Consider the following 21,055-nt stretch of genomic DNA (forward strand, 5'->3'; position numbering starts at 1 on the left):
TAATTTCTTGTACGTTTATGAGCAAACAATTTCTTTCAAGTGGTATCAGAGCCAACGCTTGATACACTAAGTGATTGATTCTGGTTTATTGTTGTTTTTTTTCAGGAAATTTAACAGAATCCCAATGGACGTACTATCCACGAACACTACTGTTTTGAAGAAAAAGTGCTGGCTGCAAGTCAACCAGCACGGTGTTGCCTCTGGTGTTGCAACACCGGGCCGCTTCAAAATCCTTGTGTTTCAATGTTAAATCTCACAATGACTCAGGTAATCATGAAATCCAGGATACTGATTCTGATGAACTCACCTTTGAAAGTGTGCAGGCTATGTATGAAGAGCTATACGAAGATTGGATCAAAAGAAATAAAATAAATTCTATGCTCTCAAAGGAAATACTGAGTTAACGAGTAGCATGTCTCGACTGGAAGTCTTGTTGGGTAAGAAGGACCTCGAACTGTGCAAAGTCAAGGATGATCTTGAGAAGGCCACAAAGACTACTGCTAAATTCAGCTCAAGTTCATCAAAACTTGACTCAATTCTAACTATGGGAAAGGACAACAGAACTGGACTTGGATATGTTGAAAGCACATATGAACATGGTGAAACTTCCAACTCTAAATAAAAATCAACCGTGTTTGTAAAGGCAAGTGAAGACTGCTCTGTCCCCTTAACAGTGAAACCTCCCATGAAGACTCTGTCAATCTCAAAGCAAGCCTCGGAACGATTGCTGAAACAAAACAGAGCTTCCTCTTCTCATTTGAAAGTTAACCCGCCAGTGAAGATGCCTCAAACCAAGAAACCAGTGTCAACTTCTAAATCAAAGCAAAGAAAGCGACATTTTATTTGCCACTACTGTCATAAGCCAAGTCACATCAAACCTTTCTGTTTTAAACTGAAAAATGACTATATGAACTGGCATGCAAATCTGGTGTTGCCCACGGTGTTGTCCAACACCAGGCGCATCACAACAGTCAAGAAACCTCCTGTGAAGAAAGTTTGGGTACCAAAAGCCGTTATTCATTGCAATGTCATTTATACTTCTTTAAAAACTAACATTGCAGGTGCATGGTACTTTGACAGTGGGTGCTCACACCACATTACCGGATCTAAAGAACACCTCACGGATTATGTTGAAGTAAAAAGTGGGCGTGTAATCTATGGTGGTAGTGCCAAAGGAAGAATTGTAGGCAAAGGAACCCTGAATATTGACGGACTTCCTGAACTTCATAATGTTCTACACGTTGAAGGACTTAACTCAAACTTAATAAGCATAAGTCAACTTTGTGACAATGATTTACATGTTAAGTTCAATAAAAATAATTGTGAAGTTTTTAATGATGTCGATGTTTGTGTAATGTCAGGTACTCGTTATGCTGACAATCGCTATCAATTGGGAGAAGGTGATGGTTGCCTAAGTGCCAAGGTGAGTGATTTAGACCTATGACATCAAAAACTGGGACATGTGAGCTTCAAGACTTTGAAGAATATGTGTAAGTTTGATGCTGTGAGAGGTATGCCAAATTTAAGTTCAGGTAACTCATATGTCTGTGGACCGTGTCAGAAAGGTAAACAAACTCGTGTTGCGAACCCGGTGTTGCAATACTTTGCGACAAAACGGTGCCTTGAACTCTTGCATTTGGATCTAATGGGCCCGATGAAAGTTGAAAGCTTGGGTGGTAAGAAATATTCGTTTGTTTGTGTTGATGATTTTTCGCATTTTACTTGGGTAAGCTTTCTTAGAGAAAAATCTGATACTTTTGATCCTTTTAAGAAATTGCATGCTACGATAACAAATCTGTATGATATGAGGGTGGTTAAATAAGAACCGATCATGGTGAGGAGTTCGAAAATTCTCATTTTATTTCTTTGTGCCATAAGAAAGGTATCACTCATGAATATTCATCTCTGAAGACCCCTCAAAAAATCGGCATAGCTGAAAGGAAAAATCGAACCTTTCGAGAAATGGCTCGGGTCATGCTTAGTTCTTAGAATGTGCCAAAATATTTTTGGGCCGAAGCTTTAAATACAGCATGTCACATTTCCAACCGTGTTTATTTAAGGAGTGGTTCTACAATGACCTCATATGAGATTATCACGGGAAGAAAACCAAACCTTAAATATTTTCATATTTTTGGATGTGTAGGTTAGGTCTTGAATGATAGAGATCATCTAGCTAAATTTGATTACAAAAGTGATAAATGTCTTTTTCTTGGATATTCTACTAATGGTCGTGCTTATCGTGTATTTAATCTGAGAACTAGGACTACAATGGAATCAATTAACATTGTGTTTGATGATCTTGCAGATCTGACAGTTAAAACACCGAAGGATGATGTAGAAGAATTGCTGGACATAAGTGAGGCACTGACCAGAAACAGTGTTGAGTTTGGTGTTGAGACCAGTGAAGCAATACCAAGCACAACACCGCCTCTGAACCGAACAGAAACTGTGGATAATGATAACGATGATGATGTGGTAATCAATAGTGAAAAAGAAATTCCCAGCAAGATTCAGAAGAATCACCTAATCATCACAAATTATTGGTGAACTACATGAAGATGTGCAAACTAGGAAAAAGGAGAAGGTTGACTACCGAAAAATGATCAGATTAGTGTGTATGAACTCCACATTCGCCCAGGTAAGCCACTCATGCTTTGTGTCTTCAATTGAACCTAAAAATGTGAATGATACTCTAAAGGATGAATTTTGGGTCAATGCAATGCATGAAAAACTTGAACAATTTGTGCGCAATGATGTATGGGATTTAGTGCCTAGACCTTTAAATACCAATGTTATTGGAACAAAATGGATTTTCAAGAATAAAACAGATGAATCTGGTAACATTGTTCGGAACAAAGCTCGGTTGGTAGCTCAAGGGTATATTGAGTCTGTCCGATTGTTGCTTGCTGTAGTATGTCACATGCGTATTAAATTGTATCAAATGAATGTAAAAAGTGCTTTCTTGAATGGAATTCTGAATGAGGAGACCTATGTTAGTCAACCTAAAGGATTTGAAGATCCTCACCACTTGGACCATGCCTACAAATTGAATAAGGCTTTGTATGGACTGAAACAGGCTCCAAGGGCATGGTATAGTAGGTTGGCCGAATACTTGATAAACCTGGGCTTCAAAAGAGGTGAGGTTGACAAAATCCTTTTCATTCAAAAACTGAAATATGATATTTTGATCTGTCAAGTATATGTAGATGATATTATGTTTGGTTCTTCATTTGAAATACTTGTGAATAACTTTGTGGATTGCATGTCATCACAGTTCGAAATGAGCATGGTAGGAGAACTAAATTTCTTCCTTGGATTACAAGTTAAGCAATTACATGATGGTATATTGTGAAAACTCAAGTGTTATAGACATTTCTAAGAATCTTGTTCAACACTCTCGAACAAAACACATAGACATAAGACGTCGCTTTATTCGATATTTGTTTGAAAAATGCATAATTTGACTGGAATTTGTTAGGACTGAGAATCAACTGGCTGATATATTCACGAAACTTTTGGACTTTGAGAGATTTTCCAATCTCCGGAAGTCTCTCAGCATGTGCGTACAATAATCACACACACATGTTATCATTGGTGTTGCCAACACCGGTGACAACACCATTTTTGCATGTCTATTTTTAGGATTTTAGGCATACTGCATAATCATAACCATCCTATTTATTTGTGTAATGTCTGAACAGTGAAGGAAATTTCTGAAAGGTACTCTCTGAGTGTTCATACTTCCAATCAAATGTTGAGGAATAAATTATGCTCAATCCAAGGCATCAAGTAGTTGAGGATATTCATGGAAATAGTGATATTGTCTAATGTGAAAAAGTGACTTGGAAAATGTGAGCATAAGGAGAAAAACAGAAAAGAGGTAAATAAAAAAATTGTTTAGAAGAAAATGGAAAAAAGCTACTTAGATGAGTCCATTGAAGATCGTTCTTCTAGTGTGGGAGCTACCACTTCTAAGTAAAAATAGTAATGGAAAAAGCTACCTAGGGGAGTCCATTGAAGACCGTTCTTCTAGTGTGGGAGCTACCATTTCTGAATCAAAATAAAATTTTATGGAAGTTTGAATAAAACTCAGTGGTGTTGCCAGGAGATGTTGCCAACACCAAGTTCTGACACAGCACAGTTTATACACTGCCTGAAATTTTGATAATTCATCATATTGGAGGCATATTTAGGACATGCATATTGATTTTTGTTTCGTGAATTCATCATGTGCAGTGACATATCAGTGTTGACCTATGACAGTTGATAAAAACCTTGATTACCTAGATTTTGAATTTATGTGTATACTTGTGTCAGTGAGTTATAATCGGCGTGGGTTTTACTGGATATTCTTTTGAAATCGTCGTAACACGAGTTTGAATCAATTTTACTATTTGATTTTGGGATAGAACCATTATTAGTGTTTTGGGTAATTTCGGAAATATTACCTTTACCATGCGGATTTTTTTTGGAGCTGAAGAATTGAACCATTGTATTTTGTTAGAGTAAGAGCATATATGTTTTGTTACAGTTGAATACATGATAATTACTCTTGCTTGTTTTCATTTACCCTTGCAATCTTTCCTTACTCTCGTGATTTCTTTGTGCGTTTTTGTGCGTAACTCCTGATATACCTCTATAATTTTCTCTCATATTCTACAAGTGGCTGAGTAGATGGTGTTTTTGGAAGTTGGCTTACATTCTGGCCAAAAATGGGAGTAGGAGAACCAAAAATGACACATAAGAAGATAAAGAATGAATACTTATGTTATGTCTGTAATGTTGTTTTTGGGTCTCTCTTATATCTTTTTGCGTGATTATTGAATTTTTCTTTCGTATGTCTCCTTATGTTTTCAGGTGTTCTAATGATGATGTTGACAACACTGTCAACAACACCAGTGCTCTAACATGTTTAATTCAGGGGGAGATGAATTTTGACTCAGGGGGAGACACACTCTAATGCAGGGGGAGCTTAACTGACTGCGATGCTTACCAAGATTATCATTTTTGGATGTTTTGTCCAGAAAGGCAAAAAGGGGGAGATTGAAAGGAATATTTTATTCCTTTATTATTTTGCGAAATTGATATTATCAATTTAAAATTTTGCCTTTCTAGATTATCAAATATTGTTTGATTTAATTCTAAATGATAATATCTTGGTTTACTTATTTCTAGATTATGAGATCTTTCTTGATTTATTTTTTGATGATAAGAACTTGATTGATTTATATCTAGATATTATATGATTTGTTTTTAATATGATTTTATCTCTAATATATTTTAGTCTTGTTTAAAAGAGTTTTTTATCTAATGAAAATCTTGTTTCCATATTTTGTAGGACTCTTTTATGGAATAACTTTTAAGTCAAATCATGGATTTAAATATGTATAGCAATATAGCCGTACATGTGGCTTTGAGAGTGCTTTGTAGAGAGAGAGAAGAAGGGCTTTAGAGAGAGAAGAGGCTTTTTGTGGAGAGAGGCTTTTGGTGTGTTGGACTAGGGAGATTTTCACATAGAAGAAATTAGAAGAGTCCAACATATATTTGCTCTACGTTTTTGTGTGATCGGTTGATCACTTTACAGCGTATGAGAGCTGCTGGATTTTTCGGAATACACAGAGAGTTCAGATATTGAAGATTTTCGTGTTGAAGATTTTGTGTGATTGATTCACATATACCGTGTTGCTGGTTGGTGTTGCCAACACTAAAGAACAACACTGACGCAGAGTGCTGATCGAAGAGTGGTTTCTTTGGTTTTAAGCAATACGTTGTTTATTTTATGCATCTAGTTTTTATGTGATTTAATTTTATGCATTTTTAATTCCTTGGAGTGTCAAGGAATTTGGTTTTGTTTTCTCACTAGTATTGTTTTGGTGTAAACGATTTACATAATTTTTCTAGTGAATTTTTTGCCATGAGGCATCGCACAAGTATTCGTACTTGTGCATAATTTAAATCTGATATTAATTTATTAAAGTTATATTTGTGTGTTAATACTTAATTTTCGATGCATGTTGTGTGCTCGTGTTAACAACACCAGAGCACAACACTAACTTCTGATACACACATTATAATATTTCAATTAATTTCCTGTACGTTTATTAGCAAACATCTCTTTCAATCTTTACCAATATTTCTTCGGTCGAGCTTGTCGCACGAGATAAATCAACATAATACATACTTAAAAATTAAACTATCGTTGAAAATAATAAAAAGCAAAAACTTGTGTGACACGATCTCATGTGTCGTATTTTGTGAGACAGATCTCTTATTTGGGTTATCCATGAAAAAATATTACTTTTTATACTAAAATTATTACTTTTTATTGTAAATATAGACAGGATTGACCCGTCTCATATATAAAGATTCGTAAGACCGTCTCACAATAGACCTACTCATGATAAAAAGAGTCCCTAACAATTGGTTAATATCAACACACGTTTAATTTGTAGAAGGAATCAAATGACTTAATTTCAATCACCGCTATTTAATGTGATACTAGTCACTTTGATGCGAACACGGGTGGTCAGGCTCCAAGGAAAGCATGAGATCCGTTAGAGTTGCCAGAGGGACCAATCACGAGGGGACGTCTGAAGAAGTTCAAAGAAGCATTGAATGAGCTTATGAGCAATCAAGGAGGGCTTACGTGCAAGGAGCAAAGTGCTGAAGGGTTCGTGATGCATGGAAGTGAGTTCGGGAACCAAAGGAATATTATTTAAGCACATTTTTTGAAGGACCGAGGCTGCACGGACCTGTACACGGGGTCCGTGTACATCACATCCAAGATGAAGAAATCCCGAGTCTACACGGACCCAAGCACGGACCCATACACGGGGTCCGTGTCCTATGTTCCCAGCAATGGCCGAGTCTACACGGACCCCCTCGCGGACCTCTACACGGGGTCCGTGTCCCTTCGCAGATTTGGTGCAGAATTTCCTTAGATAGAGTTTTCTTTATTTTGGCAACTAGATTTGTGATATCCCTTTATTATTACAAGATATTTGGGATGAAAATTAACATTCATTATTGAGATTATTGATATTTTATCTAAGTTTTAGAGATTTTTCTCTCAACTTTTTCAAGGCTCTTGATTTGTAATCCAAAATCAAACTTATCAAAGTTTTTAACTTTGTGGCGTTTGTCGATCGTTCTTGCACGGATTGTCATAGGCTTGTTCTTTGAAGGTTCGTTCTAGTTTCGATTGTTTTCATCGTGATTCTTTATTACTAAACCTCGTAGTTTAGGGGTGAAAATCACACTATATTTGATTCAAAAGGTCGGGACAAAACAACACGAATTCCTTGTTCGTTATTAAATTGAGGGCGCGTTTCTAAATTAATCGTGTTTGTTTTTTATTCGTACGTGGATTCACACGACACTTGCTAAGCGTGTCATGTAGAATGAAGTAGTGAGACATGTGGCAATTCTTTTGAGTGTAATGTTAACATATTTTGGTGACCTTCACCAATTTTCTGGTGAAAACATTAACTAATTTTGGTTCAACAATCTATAATATATTTTTTAATTGAGAACTTACCTAAAAATTGTTTTTATTTAAAATAAAAGAAGTTAAAGGGGTATAAAAAATTTACAAAAACTTGTATGAGACGGTCTCACAGGTCGTATTTTGTGAGACGGATCTCTTATTTGGATCATCCATGAAAAATTACTACTTTTTATGTTAAGAGTATTACTTTTTATTGTGAATATCAGTAGGGTTAGACTCGTATCGCAGATAACGATTCGTGATATCGTCTCACAAGAGACTTACTCTAACAAATTTACCCAATGGATTGAACTCACAAATTTAAGAAGAAACATGCATCCACAATTTAAACTATTTCATGAGACATGTATAACTAAACGTTCGTTGTTTTATAAAAATTTTATCACGATACAATTCAAATTTTTTTTAACACTACATCAGCTTAGAATTTATCAGAATGAAAATATAATATTGAGTATAATACCAATTATAAAAACAAATATATGCAATTTTTATCTCAAATTTATTGCTATTAATAACGGCACAACTTTTCTTTTTATTTTTTCTTTCTTCAGATGAATAATCTACAAAGTAATTCAAAAATGGTTAAGGGGTAAGAAAGGCAAATTGAGTTATAAGGTAGGTAAAGGAAGACCAATTTCGGGAACAAAAGGCACAAAAATAACGTGACGGTTATGACACGTGTCATCATATGAGAGCGGTATCGGAGAAATGTGAGGTGGATGTGGCACCGTCGGATTACGGAGGGGTGGACACCCAATCTCCCAATTGGCATGTTTTATTTAATATAAATATAAATATAATTAATTAATTTTAAAATTTTAAAATCATAAAGAAGATCCTAGAAAATCTACCAATATTTATATAAAATATATATATATCTAAATTCACCTTTCGCAATCGCCAGGCTTTGAAAGCGTACGATCAGTCAAAATTTCCGTGAGGTTAATTTTGTTGACTTTGAAGTTATTTAATATATCATGCTAAATAGCGACTAGATATTATAATTATTTCAAAATCCAAGGAGATTTATATTTATAAATTCGCAAAAATTTGTGTGAGATGGTCTCATGGGTCGTATTTTGTGATACGAGTATCTTATTTGGGTCATCTATGAAAAAATATTACTTTTTATGCTAACAATATTACTTTTTATTGTGAATATCGATAGAATTGATATTTTTTTACATATAAAGATTCGTGAGACCGACTCACAAGAGACCTACTCTTATAAATTTCTATGTGTTGGAAAATAGTATATTTTTTAGTATTTATGTGTTATGAATAATGTTTTTTTTATAATTAATTAGAGTAATTATTTAAAAAAAATATATTGAAATCGAGACATAATTATAAAAAATTCTTTCTTCATTAAATTTTTTTTATATATTGAATTATGTCTTTCTACAAACGTTTCAAGTCACTAATATGAAAGAAAAGCGGCCTGAAAATCAGTGGCGTGACATTTGGATATTATGGGCGGCTTTATAAAATTTTGGGATGAGATTTAATTTTATCTCGTGGACGGAAGAACCACCCAAAATTAAATATTCATTTTAATTAATTGTAAAATTCATTAAGATTGGAAAAGAATATGAAATTAAATAAAAGAATCGATGGCAATGCATTTTTATAATTTTATTTTTGCGAATTTACGTTAGACCATCTCACGATTCAATTTTTTAAATGAATCACTGACCAATTTTGACACATGAAAATTATTACTTTTTATGTCAGAAATATTATTTTTGAATGCAAAATTATCAAATTTTTTGTTATTTATGTTATAAAGAAATATTGTATAATAATATTATTTTTATGTTAAAAATATTTTATGTGATATATGATGATTTAAATAAAAAATAATATTTTTTATTACAAATTTGGACAGAGTCGAAAATATTTTTATACTATAGATATAAACTGAGTCGAGATCGTTGAATAGAATACCTTTTTTTTCAATTACAAATGAGCTACAATCATTTTTCACTATATATTTAGATCGAGTCGAAAATATTTTTTTATTACATATATGAACTGAGACAAGATAGTTGAATAAAATACCTTTTTCTTCAATTACGAATGGGCTACAATCCCGGTCTCTACTAGTTTCTTTTCACACTACACATTTTAATTGAAATTCCTTTTATAGTGATACTTATAGAGTCGGTGGGGACAAAAATTGGATTAATTTCCTTTATATATATATATATATATATATATATATATATATAATTAATTTAGAGAAATGATGTATCCAACGGCAAGTAGTTCGGGAAATTAATAATAGCCAATTTATAGAATTTAAATATTTTTAAAATGTATAATAATTCCCATATTAGTGTCTAATTAGTGGATTGAGTAATTAATTTAGAGATAAGATGGATTCAACTTAGGGATGATAATGTGACAGGGCATAGCAGTGTGGGGGCGGATTTGTCATCCTAATTCTCGTCCTCGAATTCAATTCCGACCCTCATTACTCACCCCGATCCCCGTTTTTTTGGGTTCAAAGAATCCCCGAACCCGAAATCGTGAGGTTCAAATTCTCATTTCCGTCCTCATTCTCGTTTCAAGTTATGAACATTATTGGTTGTTTAAAAATTAAATAATTTGGCCAATAGTCTCTTTCCATAAACAAGAAAGGGAACTAGAACGAAAAATCATATCCCCTATGTACATTACAAAATATAATTTAATAAATGTCTGATATTTTACTTAGCAATTTGAACATTAATTTCGACTATTTTCGAGACGTCAAGTAATTTCTCTTATAATATTTCCATAATCCAAACTTATTACACCAAACTTTTTTTTGAAAACAACTTGTTACCAAATTTATTATTACCGAAACATTTTGCTTTTGATAAGAGGGTTTTATTTACGAGTAGGTATTCTCAAGAAAATTTATCTGTGAGACGGGTCAACCATACCGATATTCACAATAAAAAATAGTACCATCAGCATAAAAAATAATATTTTTTCATAGATGACCCAAATAAGATATCCGTCTCACAAAATATGACCCGTGAAACCGTCTCACACGAACTTTTGTCTTTATTTATAATATTATTTTATTTGAAATCCGCAACTGCTATTTCGTGACGTACATGAGGTAAATTTTAGACTAACACATTAACGAAGTATATTATTATTATAAAATACCATATTGGTTCAAAGCATAACTCATAGAGATGATATTTGATCTTTTTTACGTGTACGTACATATATATATACACGGCACAAAATGAAATTATGATTTCGATCCTAAAAATCGATAATGAATTTAATTTCATGAAATTAATTTAATTGTAATTTTGGAATAAGATTTATATCTTGGACCGAAGAACAAGTCAAATTTAAATATCAATTTAATTAATTGCACAATCGAGTCATCGAGATTGGACAAATAAAACGAGTCGGGTCGAACAAATGTCTCAAAATTACGCCATTAATTGCATCAAACGAGCCGGGTCCAAACCAAATTTAGCTTGGGTATTTGACTCAGTTCTCCGGTTTATAATTTTGTAATTTTTTTTAATTTTAAAAATCTATAAATTCAATGAACTGGAAATTATGACATTTTTATGTATACATAACCCATAAATTATTAATATTTTTTTATTAAAATATGCAGAATTCTGAAAATAGAATTAAAAATATTAAAAGAAAATCGATTTGTTTAAATTAGTACCGAGTTTGAGTCTGTCCATTAGATTGAACTTAGACATTAATTACTCGATTTTTTGTCCTAAATTTGTGTAAATAGTAATTTAGCCATATGAATGACCATTGACTTTGAGATGTTTGCCAATAAAGAGAATGTGATTATGTAAAACATTTGATTGAGCATGACTAACGGAGTAGTGTTCGGAGGATTTTTTTTCTGCTTTTTCTTTGTTAATTGTTTAAAGTTACAATTTGACATTTGAATTCTTAAAAAAGTTATCATATTCCATAATTACTCTTAATTTTTATAAATATTTTTGTAGATGTTTTAAAATGTTAAATTTTATTTATATATGAGTTTTTAAGAGCTTTAATGAAATTCATAAAATTCAAAATTATATTTTATTACAAAAAATTATATTTTAATTTTAATTTTTTTATAATTTATATTTTCAGATTTATTTTTTTCCATATTTTGTGCATTTATACATATTTTTTAATTTGTTTTTTTTATTTTTATTAAATCTTTTATAAATTTTCAAGAATCATGTTATAATAAGATAAATAAATTTTGATGTAAAATATTCAAAATTTAATGATATTATATGATACCCCCATAAGAGTATAAGAGTCCGGGTCATGGATGACCCGAGAAACTAAATGGATAGCTCAAATAAGAGTCAATATACATAATGCTTTTTTCAGCAGCCGCATAGGGGGATGCCCGAGACATTTTCTCCCCGGGCAATCAGGAGTCCGAGCTCTCATGCAAGCTCTCGGGAACTTTATACCCGGACTACCTCGAGAAGCGTACCACACTCGAGTGTATCAGTATGAGCTACCTTGTGCTTGACAATCATTACTGTCAGAACTACACGGGTTTTGCGTGTCAGATAAGTCATCAGAAGCAGGGTATGGGCAGCCGCCTTACCATACTTAGCAGGTGGACACTGAAAACTAGGTAATCATGATATTTTCTCCTATAAATAACAGGTATACTTCTCATTTACAGATTTTGGAATTTTGAATTCTCAAGCAATCATGTATATTCACACATATATCGTCATTTTATCATTCTTCTTCACTTGCTGACTTAAGCATCAGAGTGGCTACGCCGGACACTTTTTCGGCACCCATTCACGAGTTCATCTTCTAATTTGCAGGTTTTGTTGGAAGCCATAGCTTACAGATATATTTTCATCACAAATATATCCTTTTCTCATTTCCTTAAACACAACACTTATATCATCATCCGGTTGATTGTCCCACTCAACTCACCCGATTCACTCTAGTTGACATCATTATATAAATACACTGTTGATGGAGTAATAACCAAATTTATATAATTAAAAATGACAAATATTACGTAGGTTAAGGATATTGTAGTAATTTTTTTTTAAAAAATAAGTATGGAAGCAATTTTCCTCCGAACACTAACTTTAACTTACATCAAACTTTAACTTACATTAGCTTTATGATTTTATTTGCAAACATTCCTATTTTTGCTTCTCACCTACTTTCAAAAAATTTCTAGAAGAATCATACATTTTTAGTCTTATATATCTATCTCTTTGCTACATAAACGAACTTATATGAAGATTTTAGGAAAGTGATTTTAAAAAATAACTTAATTCTCCATCCATAAAAAAATCCCATAAAATTTATTACGAAATGGTCAAAGGATCACGTAGTAAATAATTATTTAAATAAACCCAAATTCATGATTAGATTTCAAAAACGAAAAAAATCTAAATTTAGAGATTATCCGTTTTCAAAGAATGGGCATTAAAAATCGAGGAGTGATGCATACAATTATTTTTCTTAGACGCAATTAAACTCGAATTTTCAAATATATTATGTGATTGGCTGTTAAAGGTAATGCATTGTATGCATAAAATTTGCCAATTAATTGTAAACATATCTTGATTTCAAAATTTTCTAAGATTTTCTTGGATTCACATTTATTGCATATTACATACAAAGTTTGCTATATATAAATCAATGATGCCCCCCATCTTACAATGAAAACTCAGCCTTTTTTTCACATAATCTCATTGTAAGTATATGCAAAGTCTTGATTATATATATATATATATATATATATATATATACATATATATGTGTGTGTGGGTTTGTGTGTGTGTGTGGAATTCAAATGCATGAACATGCAAAAAAAGTTAATATATATATATATATATATATAATCTTGGTATATTTTTATCCTATGATATGGTTTTTTGCAGGTCATGGAGAGATCTTTGATCTGTTTCATTCTTGGGTTGCTGTGTATCAATGCAGCATCTGCAAAATGCAGTGGCATCACAAAGCGTAAAGGCACAGTTGATTATCAGGCCATAAGCTGTCGAAAACACACCGCAAGTTTGGCAGATTTTGGAGGTAAAGGAGATGGGAAAACGTCGAACACGGCGGTCTTTAAAGCTGCCATTGCTAATCTCAGCAAGGTTGCATCCAATGGCGGCGCTCAGCTGGTCGTGCCGCCGGGGAAATGGCTGACTGGGTCGTTCAGCCTCATTAGTCATTTCACTCTTTATTTGCACAAAGAGGCAGTCCTTCTTGCATCTCAGGTTTTACTCTACTCTCTTGCATACATTTTATTAGTCCATGTAACTTGTGATGCAAAAATCGATTTCTACTTACCTTGAAATTTAAATTTTTTATCCCGTTTCCGATTTGACGACTGAATTCTATACATTTCTGAATATTAGGAAGAGTCGGAGTACCCGTTGATCGATCCATTGCCTTCGTATGGACGAGGAAGAGATGCGGCGGGGAAGAGGTTTCAAAGTCTTATATTCGGAACTAATCTTACCGATGTCGTTGTTACAGGTATGTGTTATTACATAATCTAAAGCTGCCTTTGGATTGAATGATTTCAAATCCCAGCATCCAAATTCATCTCACTTGTTTGGATACTCATGCATAAAATCCATGGATTCGAAATCCTCTACGTTTTTAACGATGGATTTCAAATTTTCTATAAAATGATCAAGTCAGTCGAAATCCTTGCTGTATCCTTGTTTCAATTCCAAATCTTTCTATCCAAATGAAACCTTATCAGATCTGTCATTTTGAATAATTACCTATTTAAGTATAAAAAACTTTATAGAAGAAAATTTGAATTTATTTCATTAAAGGATGTAATTGGATTCACTATTTAAACAAAATTCTCCATTATTAAAAAGGGAAAAATACGTGGTTGCAGGAGGAAATGGAACAATAGATGGGCAAGGTGCAATATGGTGGAAAAAATTCAAGAGCATGGAACTTAATAACACAAGGCCATACCTCATTGAAATCCTTTACTCAAACAAAGTCCAAATCTCAGATTTAACGTTGATCAATTCTCCATCATGGAATGTTCATCCTACATACTGCAGGTACACACTTCTTTCCGTGATTGATCTAAGTCTCAAAATGTCATAAAATCGCGTTTTCTAACTCACATGTTCGACATCAAAACAATTTGTAGGGATGTCATCATCGAGAGGCTAACGATCCTTGCACCAGTTGATTCTCCAAACACCGATGGGATCAATCCAGGTTGATTAATTCAAACCCGGCCCTTTGAGAATTCTGAGTAACATCTCATCTGTAATGATCCGCATGGCTAATAAGCTATTTTTGTTTCAGATTCTTGCACCAACACTCGTATAAGAGAGAGCTATGTCGTGTCTGGAGACGACTGCATAGCTGTCAAGAGTGGTTGGGACCAATACGGTATAAAATTCGGGATGCCAACACAACACTTGAGCATAAGAAAATTTACGTGCATTTCACCGGATAGTGCTGTCATCGCACTTGGGAGCGAAATGTCTGGTGGGATCCAGGACGTTCGAGCAGAAGATATCTACGCCATTAACTCGCAGTCCGGCGTTAGGATCAAAACTGCCCCTGGAAGGGGAGCCTATGTGAAAGATATCTATGTCAGGAACATGAACATGAAAACAATGAAGTATGTTTTCTGGATGACTGGTTCATATGGTTCGCATCCTGATGAAGGATATGATCCTAAGGCGATTCCGGTGATAAAGAACATAAATTACATCAATATGGTAGGAAAGAACGTAACTATTGCTGGAAATCTTGCCGGGATCGAGGGGCATCCATTTACGGACATCTGCATTTCAAATGTGACAATTGAGATGGCTAAGAAGAAGAACTCCACTTCTTTTGATGAGAAACCGAAGAAATTGCCCTGGAACTGCACAGATATCAGCGGGACGTCTAATCGTGTGAGCCCGAAGCCCTGTGATTTGTTGGAAGATAAGAAGGTTGAGTGTAGTTTCCCTGCAGATACGCTGGATATCGATAATGTTGAGTTGGAGACATGTCATGTTAGTGTATGATTTTCTTGGATTCGGAGTGTGATTTGAAGCCAATAATTAGCAGAGTTTCTGTGTTTCGACAGATAGTATTTCTTGGCTTCTTCTTTTACATCTCCTGAAAGAATATGATTTTTTTTACAATTATATTCAAATAATAAAATCATTTTATATAACTTATATATCCGAGTTGTCCTATACTTCGTACTCTTATTATATACTAGTTACTCTGCACACGCGATGCGTGTGTGTACAATATTTTTTTATCATTATCGATGGACTAAAGTGAAATTTGACAAATTATGGAGGGACTAAATTGATATTTGAATGGTTGAAATAAAAAAATGTGTGTTGAAATTAAAAAAAATAAAAGTGTAATATTAGTATCATATAAGGGTAAAATTGGAAAAAAAAAGTTGATGTCCTCTTTGGGTAGTTATTATCATGTCCTCACACTTAATAATATAATAATAATATAGAAGTATATATATATATATATATATATATACAAGAATGATACGAGGAGAATAATTCTCACCTTATTTTTATTATCTTTTATTTTTCAACCGCTAATTCTTATTGTATTTAAATAACGAGAAAATTAGTTATAATAATAATATATTTTTGCACGAGTACATAAAAATATCCATGTTGTTGATTATACTTTTGGTCTATAAGTTTAACACTTAAATTTTTGTGGTCCTCAATATTTTTTCTCTAATCTTTGAAATTAATACACAGTTAGTCCTTGTTATTAATTTGATGTTTAAAATTAACAATTTAATTTATTTTTTGGGTTTCTTTAAAAGTTTATTACTCAAAACATTAAGCTAAAAAATTAGATGGAGATAAACACTGAGGTGAAAATAAGTCAAAAAATTAATAATGTTTTATTATACTTTTATAATCACGTCTATGATAAAAATTTATAATAATTTTTAAAATTTAGATAATATATTTGTAATTATCCAATTTATTTAATAATTAACAATGTCTATACTATATAATTTGTAAAATAGAAATATAATTTTTAATACTTCTAACTATAAAAATAATATGAATTTTTTCAAAACAAAGGAATGTAAAGAGAATCATATGACAATTATAAATAAAATGATTCAGATAAAATGTATGTAAGTTACTGACAAAGATAATATGACCAAGAGATTCAAGAAAATTATTTATTCAAAATTTGTGTGACAAACAACCATAAAAAAATGAAAATAGCAAGCCGAAAATAAATACATGCAATATAACTATTTATTACATAATCATTTGAGGAGATTTTGGTTTTAATTTTGGATGAACAAAAATTATCTTTTCAATAAACAAAATATGCGAATCCGAGGCTGAAAAGACAGCGAAAAGTGATCGTCGGTGTCAAGAGATTGCACGGAAAAAGAGCAGCTCATGACATACTTCTAAGAAAATGAGAACATGGATGAATCGATTTCACACCAGAACGAGAGGGATTATGAGAATATGGAGGTTTGCGACTGTACATAAGAGGAAGACATAAAATATTTGATAGGTTTTACTCATATCAACAAGATACATTTTTTATTCGGAGAGGTCGTCACATAAGAACTTCAAAATTAAGTGTGCTTGAGTTGAGACAATTATGAGATTGTTGAGTCCCCGAGAAGTTCCTCAATGTGTATATGAGTGCGGAAAAAAATACGTTGGAAAGACATGTGTTGGTAAAGTGGGGACACTCAACAAATATGAGGGGTTATAAAATCTTTAAAAAGAGATGTATTTAAATAATGGGAGTTGATATTTACACTCAATTTTATGTTATCTACACTTTCGTCAAATATGGGGCGTTACAGATTTTTAAAAATCGATATGTATTTAATTAATTGGAATTGATATTTATACTATCTTTTATGTTATCTACACTCCACTTCTTGTGTAAAATATGTGTCAATTTTTTACAAATGAAGTGTAAACATGAAGTCCCTTGATTAATTTGTTCATTTATTATAATGTTTTATTTGATGATTATATTTGAAAATTTTTGTACAAGGATAATAGAATCGATTATAAAAGTTAATTTAATGAATATTTCCTAATTTTATTCGCTATAAGAATAAAGAAATCTATTATAAAAATTAATTCGATTATGAGTTTGTTAGAAATTTGATACGATGGAGTTATAGTTTTATGAATTCATTACCTATTATAACAATATTATAAGATAAAACTCTAAAGAGTTGACTAAAATTAAAATTATTGACTATAAAAAAACATGTTTATTAAATTTTATATGTTTTGGTTATATGCAAAAACTTGTGTGAGACGGTCTCATGGGTCGTATTTTGTGATACGGATATCTTATTTAGGTCATCCATGAAAAAATATTATTTTTTTATTGTGAATATCGGTAGAGCTGACCCGTCTCACAGATAAAGATTCGTGAGACCATCTCACAAGAGACCTACTCATCATTATAATGTAAATTAGAATGACTATTATATAATGTATTTTTAGTATTTTATTTATGATTTAATGAATTAATAATAATTGTCATATTTATCTTATATTTAAAAGTTAAATTTCGTTTTTCTTCGATTCATTTGTAAATTTCATTTTAATTACCAACATGTTACGAACATACACAGGGCTAATCATAGGTAAAATTTGCAATCTTCGAAAAAACACAACTTGATATTGATCCAAAGTAAACAAAATTGTAGACAACACCGCAGTACATTAAGGTTTTCTTAATGAAAAAAATTCGCTCAAGTCCTAATGGATAGTGACATCTGAATTTCCAACGAGCAAAAACTATGAAACAATGGAAAATCTAGCAGACAAAGTTAACTGGGAGGCGCCCCGCCAAAGCCACCAGAACCTCGGCCAAAACCAGGACGACCACCGGCACCCTGCATTGTGATAGAAACTCAATTTTTAAACTGTGGATATTCAGAACTTATGTCCCGTTTCTTATTTTGTGTATTCATACAAGGCATGCTGAAGGATCCAAGAACAAAGATGAACAGCTAAAACTTGTACATTGAAGAAATAAGGGAACCCAACTAGTCCACTGGTCAGAAAAGACTATTAACAACAATTACTTTCATCTCACCAAATAGAGATGTTATGATACAAAGGGAAGAAAGTTTTAAGGGAAAATCAACCAGAAATTTTTCTAATAGGAAAGTTATGGAATCTTCAGAGCCCCTTTCCAAAGGAAGAATATTTGATGCGTTCTAAAGAAATCTAAATCGGTTGAACTAGAAAAAAATGCTGAAAAAATATATTCACATAAATCAACAACCCTGAACAGCTCTCACAAACATTGCAAAAATCAAAGTTTTTCATTATCAACATAGCACTCAGTCAACAAAGGCGTGACCAATACTCAAATGGTTTCACCACATCAAGCTTTGTTTTTAACTAAACATGATCAATGCTATTTCTCATTGTAGAATGTTGCTTAATTCTCAAGGCCTTGGAAAATAAAAATTAAAATCTGTTTCTTGTATCTCGATTCATTCAGAGCAAAAAACATATTTTTTTACCATGTTGCAGAAGGGCTGTATCAAAATGATGATAAAACAAGAATATTTTTTTGACACGTCATTTTATAATCTCATGAACAGTCGTGCTAAACTCAAAAGGCATGGTCATGCATTCACGAATCCGTAAAGAGTGCATCGTGCTCTCAAACAGATAATACAACACAGATCACACATTCTTATCAAAACAATGGTAAGGAAAAATACAAATGAAACTTGATCCTGATTGAGAAATAAATTTAGCAACAGAAAAATTGAAATTACCCTGAAGGCAGGTTGGTAATCAGCTGGTGCACCACCCTTATCACCACCAAATTCACCTGGTGGCCCCCTTGGACCGCCACGGTAGCCATCTCTATCACCATACCTAGGTCTGTCACCCTCAAATCTTGGAGGTCCACTATGCCATTAAAGACAAACAGCCCATAATCACTATATATATTAGGATGAATAACGAAAGATGTGCTGATCATAAGTTAACAAACTGCATACCTCCACAAAAGTAAAAACAAAATGACTCGTAATTCCTTTAACATCCTTGAGACAAAAAGAGCTTAACAATTTTTGACAGCCCAAATCATACCAAAGTTACAATAAAAGCCAGAAACACACCAGATACATGTTTTTATCATTGATGTAAAAACTAGATCTCATTGAAAAGCAGACACAAATATACTTTAAAATTCTATTTCCAGTATCATTAATTTAGAACACGGCCAATCCTCACGATTAAAAAAAAACACATATCCCAGTAACATAGACATGCAGAATCTACAGCCGACAAACTATCGGATGCATGAAAACAATTACCAATTGGATGTCATAGAGTAAGGCAAGTACCTGGATTCTAAACAGGATTTCACAAAGGATTCAGGGTGGAGATTGAACTAGAGTGGCTGATTCAATATATTAAGGTGGCGTAAACTTAAATTTTATGAAAAACACATGTAAAAGTTGAACTTTTTTCGAGAGGTGCGACCACCTTTCTTCCCCCGGTCTATAAAAACAATTTACAATTAACTAGTCAAACTGATATTCTATCATCCACCCTAACATGGTCGGAATTACCTAACTAAGCAAAACATATGGATCCACTAACCCATTAACAAAGAAATAAAATGATCAAATTTATATATCCTTACCGAGGTCGATCTCCTGGGGGACCACCCGTCGGACGGCCGAGTGGCTTGGCAGACTTCTTCAGCGTAGCAGGCACAATCTCTAATGGCAGGTTGAGGTATGTGCGCAAGAACTCAATTCCATCATTTGTAAGATACCAATAATAATGCATCCATGCGAAAGTCTCGCGCACATATTCCTTCGACTTGAAGCTCTGCATAAGCTTAATCAACTGGAGATTGGGAACATCAATTTCTGGATGCTTCACCAGATTAAAATCCTTCTTCGCATAGCACACACCCTCTGTAAACATACCAAAAAAGCATCACAAACTGTACGAACAAAGAAATTAATAATTGCATTCATGAATCTCTATACACATGCAAGAACCCAGAACAGCACAACAATAATCTGACCTTGAAAAAGATACTTTGAGATCTCTCTCCGGTTCTTCTCTGAGATAATCTGAACAAGGAATTTAATCAAAATAACAAATAATTCAAAAGAGATGGGTTATTAAACAATTAAAGTAACGTAAAAAAAAATTCGAAAGATTAACAGCCTTACCATTGCTACTGAGCAAATCGACAGGAGCAGCTGAATTCTTGGTGTGATGAGTATAATGAAACCCTAGCATACAGATTGTGTTTGTAGTTGGGCTTTAAGATTGGGCTTTTTATAATACGCTTTGGGCTAAGCCCATAATATCTTTATTTAAAGGGTCAATGTATTAAAAACATTTATAATAATCAATTTTAGTTATTTTCGTTAAAAACATGTAATTAAATGACTAACCTTATCGTTAAATTTTTATAATCACATGCTTAAAAAAATTTCTTGTGACATTGAATATATTTAACAATGTGATTATACAATTTATCAATGATATTAGT

General features: G+C 32.8%; 3 protein-coding genes across 3 annotated transcripts; 2 read left to right on the forward strand and 1 right to left on the reverse strand.

The window, feature by feature from the left end:
• Positions 1-412: 412 nt before the first annotated feature.
• LOC142530491 (uncharacterized) lies at positions 413-4,960 on the forward strand. The gene is made up of 7 exons (XM_075636324.1): positions 413-599; positions 675-1,274; positions 1,362-1,423; positions 1,562-1,726; positions 2,149-2,475; positions 2,639-3,090; positions 4,858-4,960. The coding sequence occupies exons 1-7, from the start codon at positions 413-415 to the stop codon at positions 4,958-4,960; spliced, it is 1,896 nt and encodes a 631-aa protein (XP_075492439.1).
• An 8,462-nt stretch (positions 4,961-13,422) lies between these two features.
• On the forward strand, positions 13,423-15,694 carry LOC142531363 (putative polygalacturonase). The gene is made up of 5 exons (XM_075637463.1): positions 13,423-13,761; positions 13,903-14,023; positions 14,400-14,574; positions 14,667-14,737; positions 14,828-15,694. The coding sequence occupies exons 1-5, from the start codon at positions 13,423-13,425 to the stop codon at positions 15,541-15,543; spliced, it is 1,422 nt and encodes a 473-aa protein (XP_075493578.1). The 3' UTR covers positions 15,544-15,694.
• A 2,476-nt stretch (positions 15,695-18,170) lies between these two features.
• Positions 18,171-20,829, reverse strand: LOC142531753 (small ribosomal subunit protein eS10z-like). The gene is made up of 5 exons (XM_075638003.1): positions 20,730-20,829; positions 20,579-20,627; positions 20,186-20,465; positions 19,308-19,443; positions 18,171-18,407 (listed from the first exon to the last, which is right to left on the reverse strand). The coding sequence occupies exons 1-5, from the start codon at positions 20,730-20,732 to the stop codon at positions 18,342-18,344; spliced, it is 534 nt and encodes a 177-aa protein (XP_075494118.1). The 5' UTR covers positions 20,733-20,829; the 3' UTR covers positions 18,171-18,341.
• Positions 20,830-21,055: the final 226 nt, after the last annotated feature.

This window comes from Primulina tabacum, chromosome 17, assembly GCF_025594145.1.
Source record: "Primulina tabacum isolate GXHZ01 chromosome 17, ASM2559414v2, whole genome shotgun sequence".
NCBI lineage: Eukaryota > Viridiplantae > Streptophyta > Magnoliopsida > Lamiales > Gesneriaceae > Primulina > Primulina tabacum.

Bases quoted from the DNA above. Each gene is read 5' to 3' on its own strand.
- LOC142531363 (XM_075637463.1), top strand. From the start codon at position 13,423: ATGGAGAGATCTTTGATCTGTTTCATTCTTGGGTTGCTGTGTATCAAT. The intron at 14,024-14,399 runs GTATGTGTTATT...ACGTGGTTGCAG, and splicing joins TACCGATGTCGTTGTTACAG to GAGGAAATGGAACAATAGAT. The intron at 14,575-14,666 runs GTACACACTTCT...AACAATTTGTAG, and splicing joins GTTCATCCTACATACTGCAG to GGATGTCATCATCGAGAGGC.
- LOC142531753 (XM_075638003.1), bottom strand. The intron at 20,466-20,578 runs GTCAGATTATTG...GTATGTTTACAG, and splicing joins CTCAAAGTATCTTTTTCAAG to AGGGTGTGTGCTATGCGAAG. The intron at 18,408-19,307 runs GTAATTTCAATT...ATCACAATGCAG, and splicing joins ATTACCAACCTGCCTTCAGG to GGTGCCGGTGGTCGTCCTGG.
- LOC142530491 (XM_075636324.1), top strand. From the start codon at position 413: ATGTCTCGACTGGAAGTCTTGTTGGGTAAGAAGGACCTCGAACTGTGC. The intron at 1,424-1,561 runs GTGAGTGATTTA...GGACCGTGTCAG, and splicing joins ATGGTTGCCTAAGTGCCAAG to AAAGGTAAACAAACTCGTGT. The intron at 2,476-2,638 runs GTAATCAATAGT...ACATTCGCCCAG, and splicing joins ATGATAACGATGATGATGTG to GTAAGCCACTCATGCTTTGT.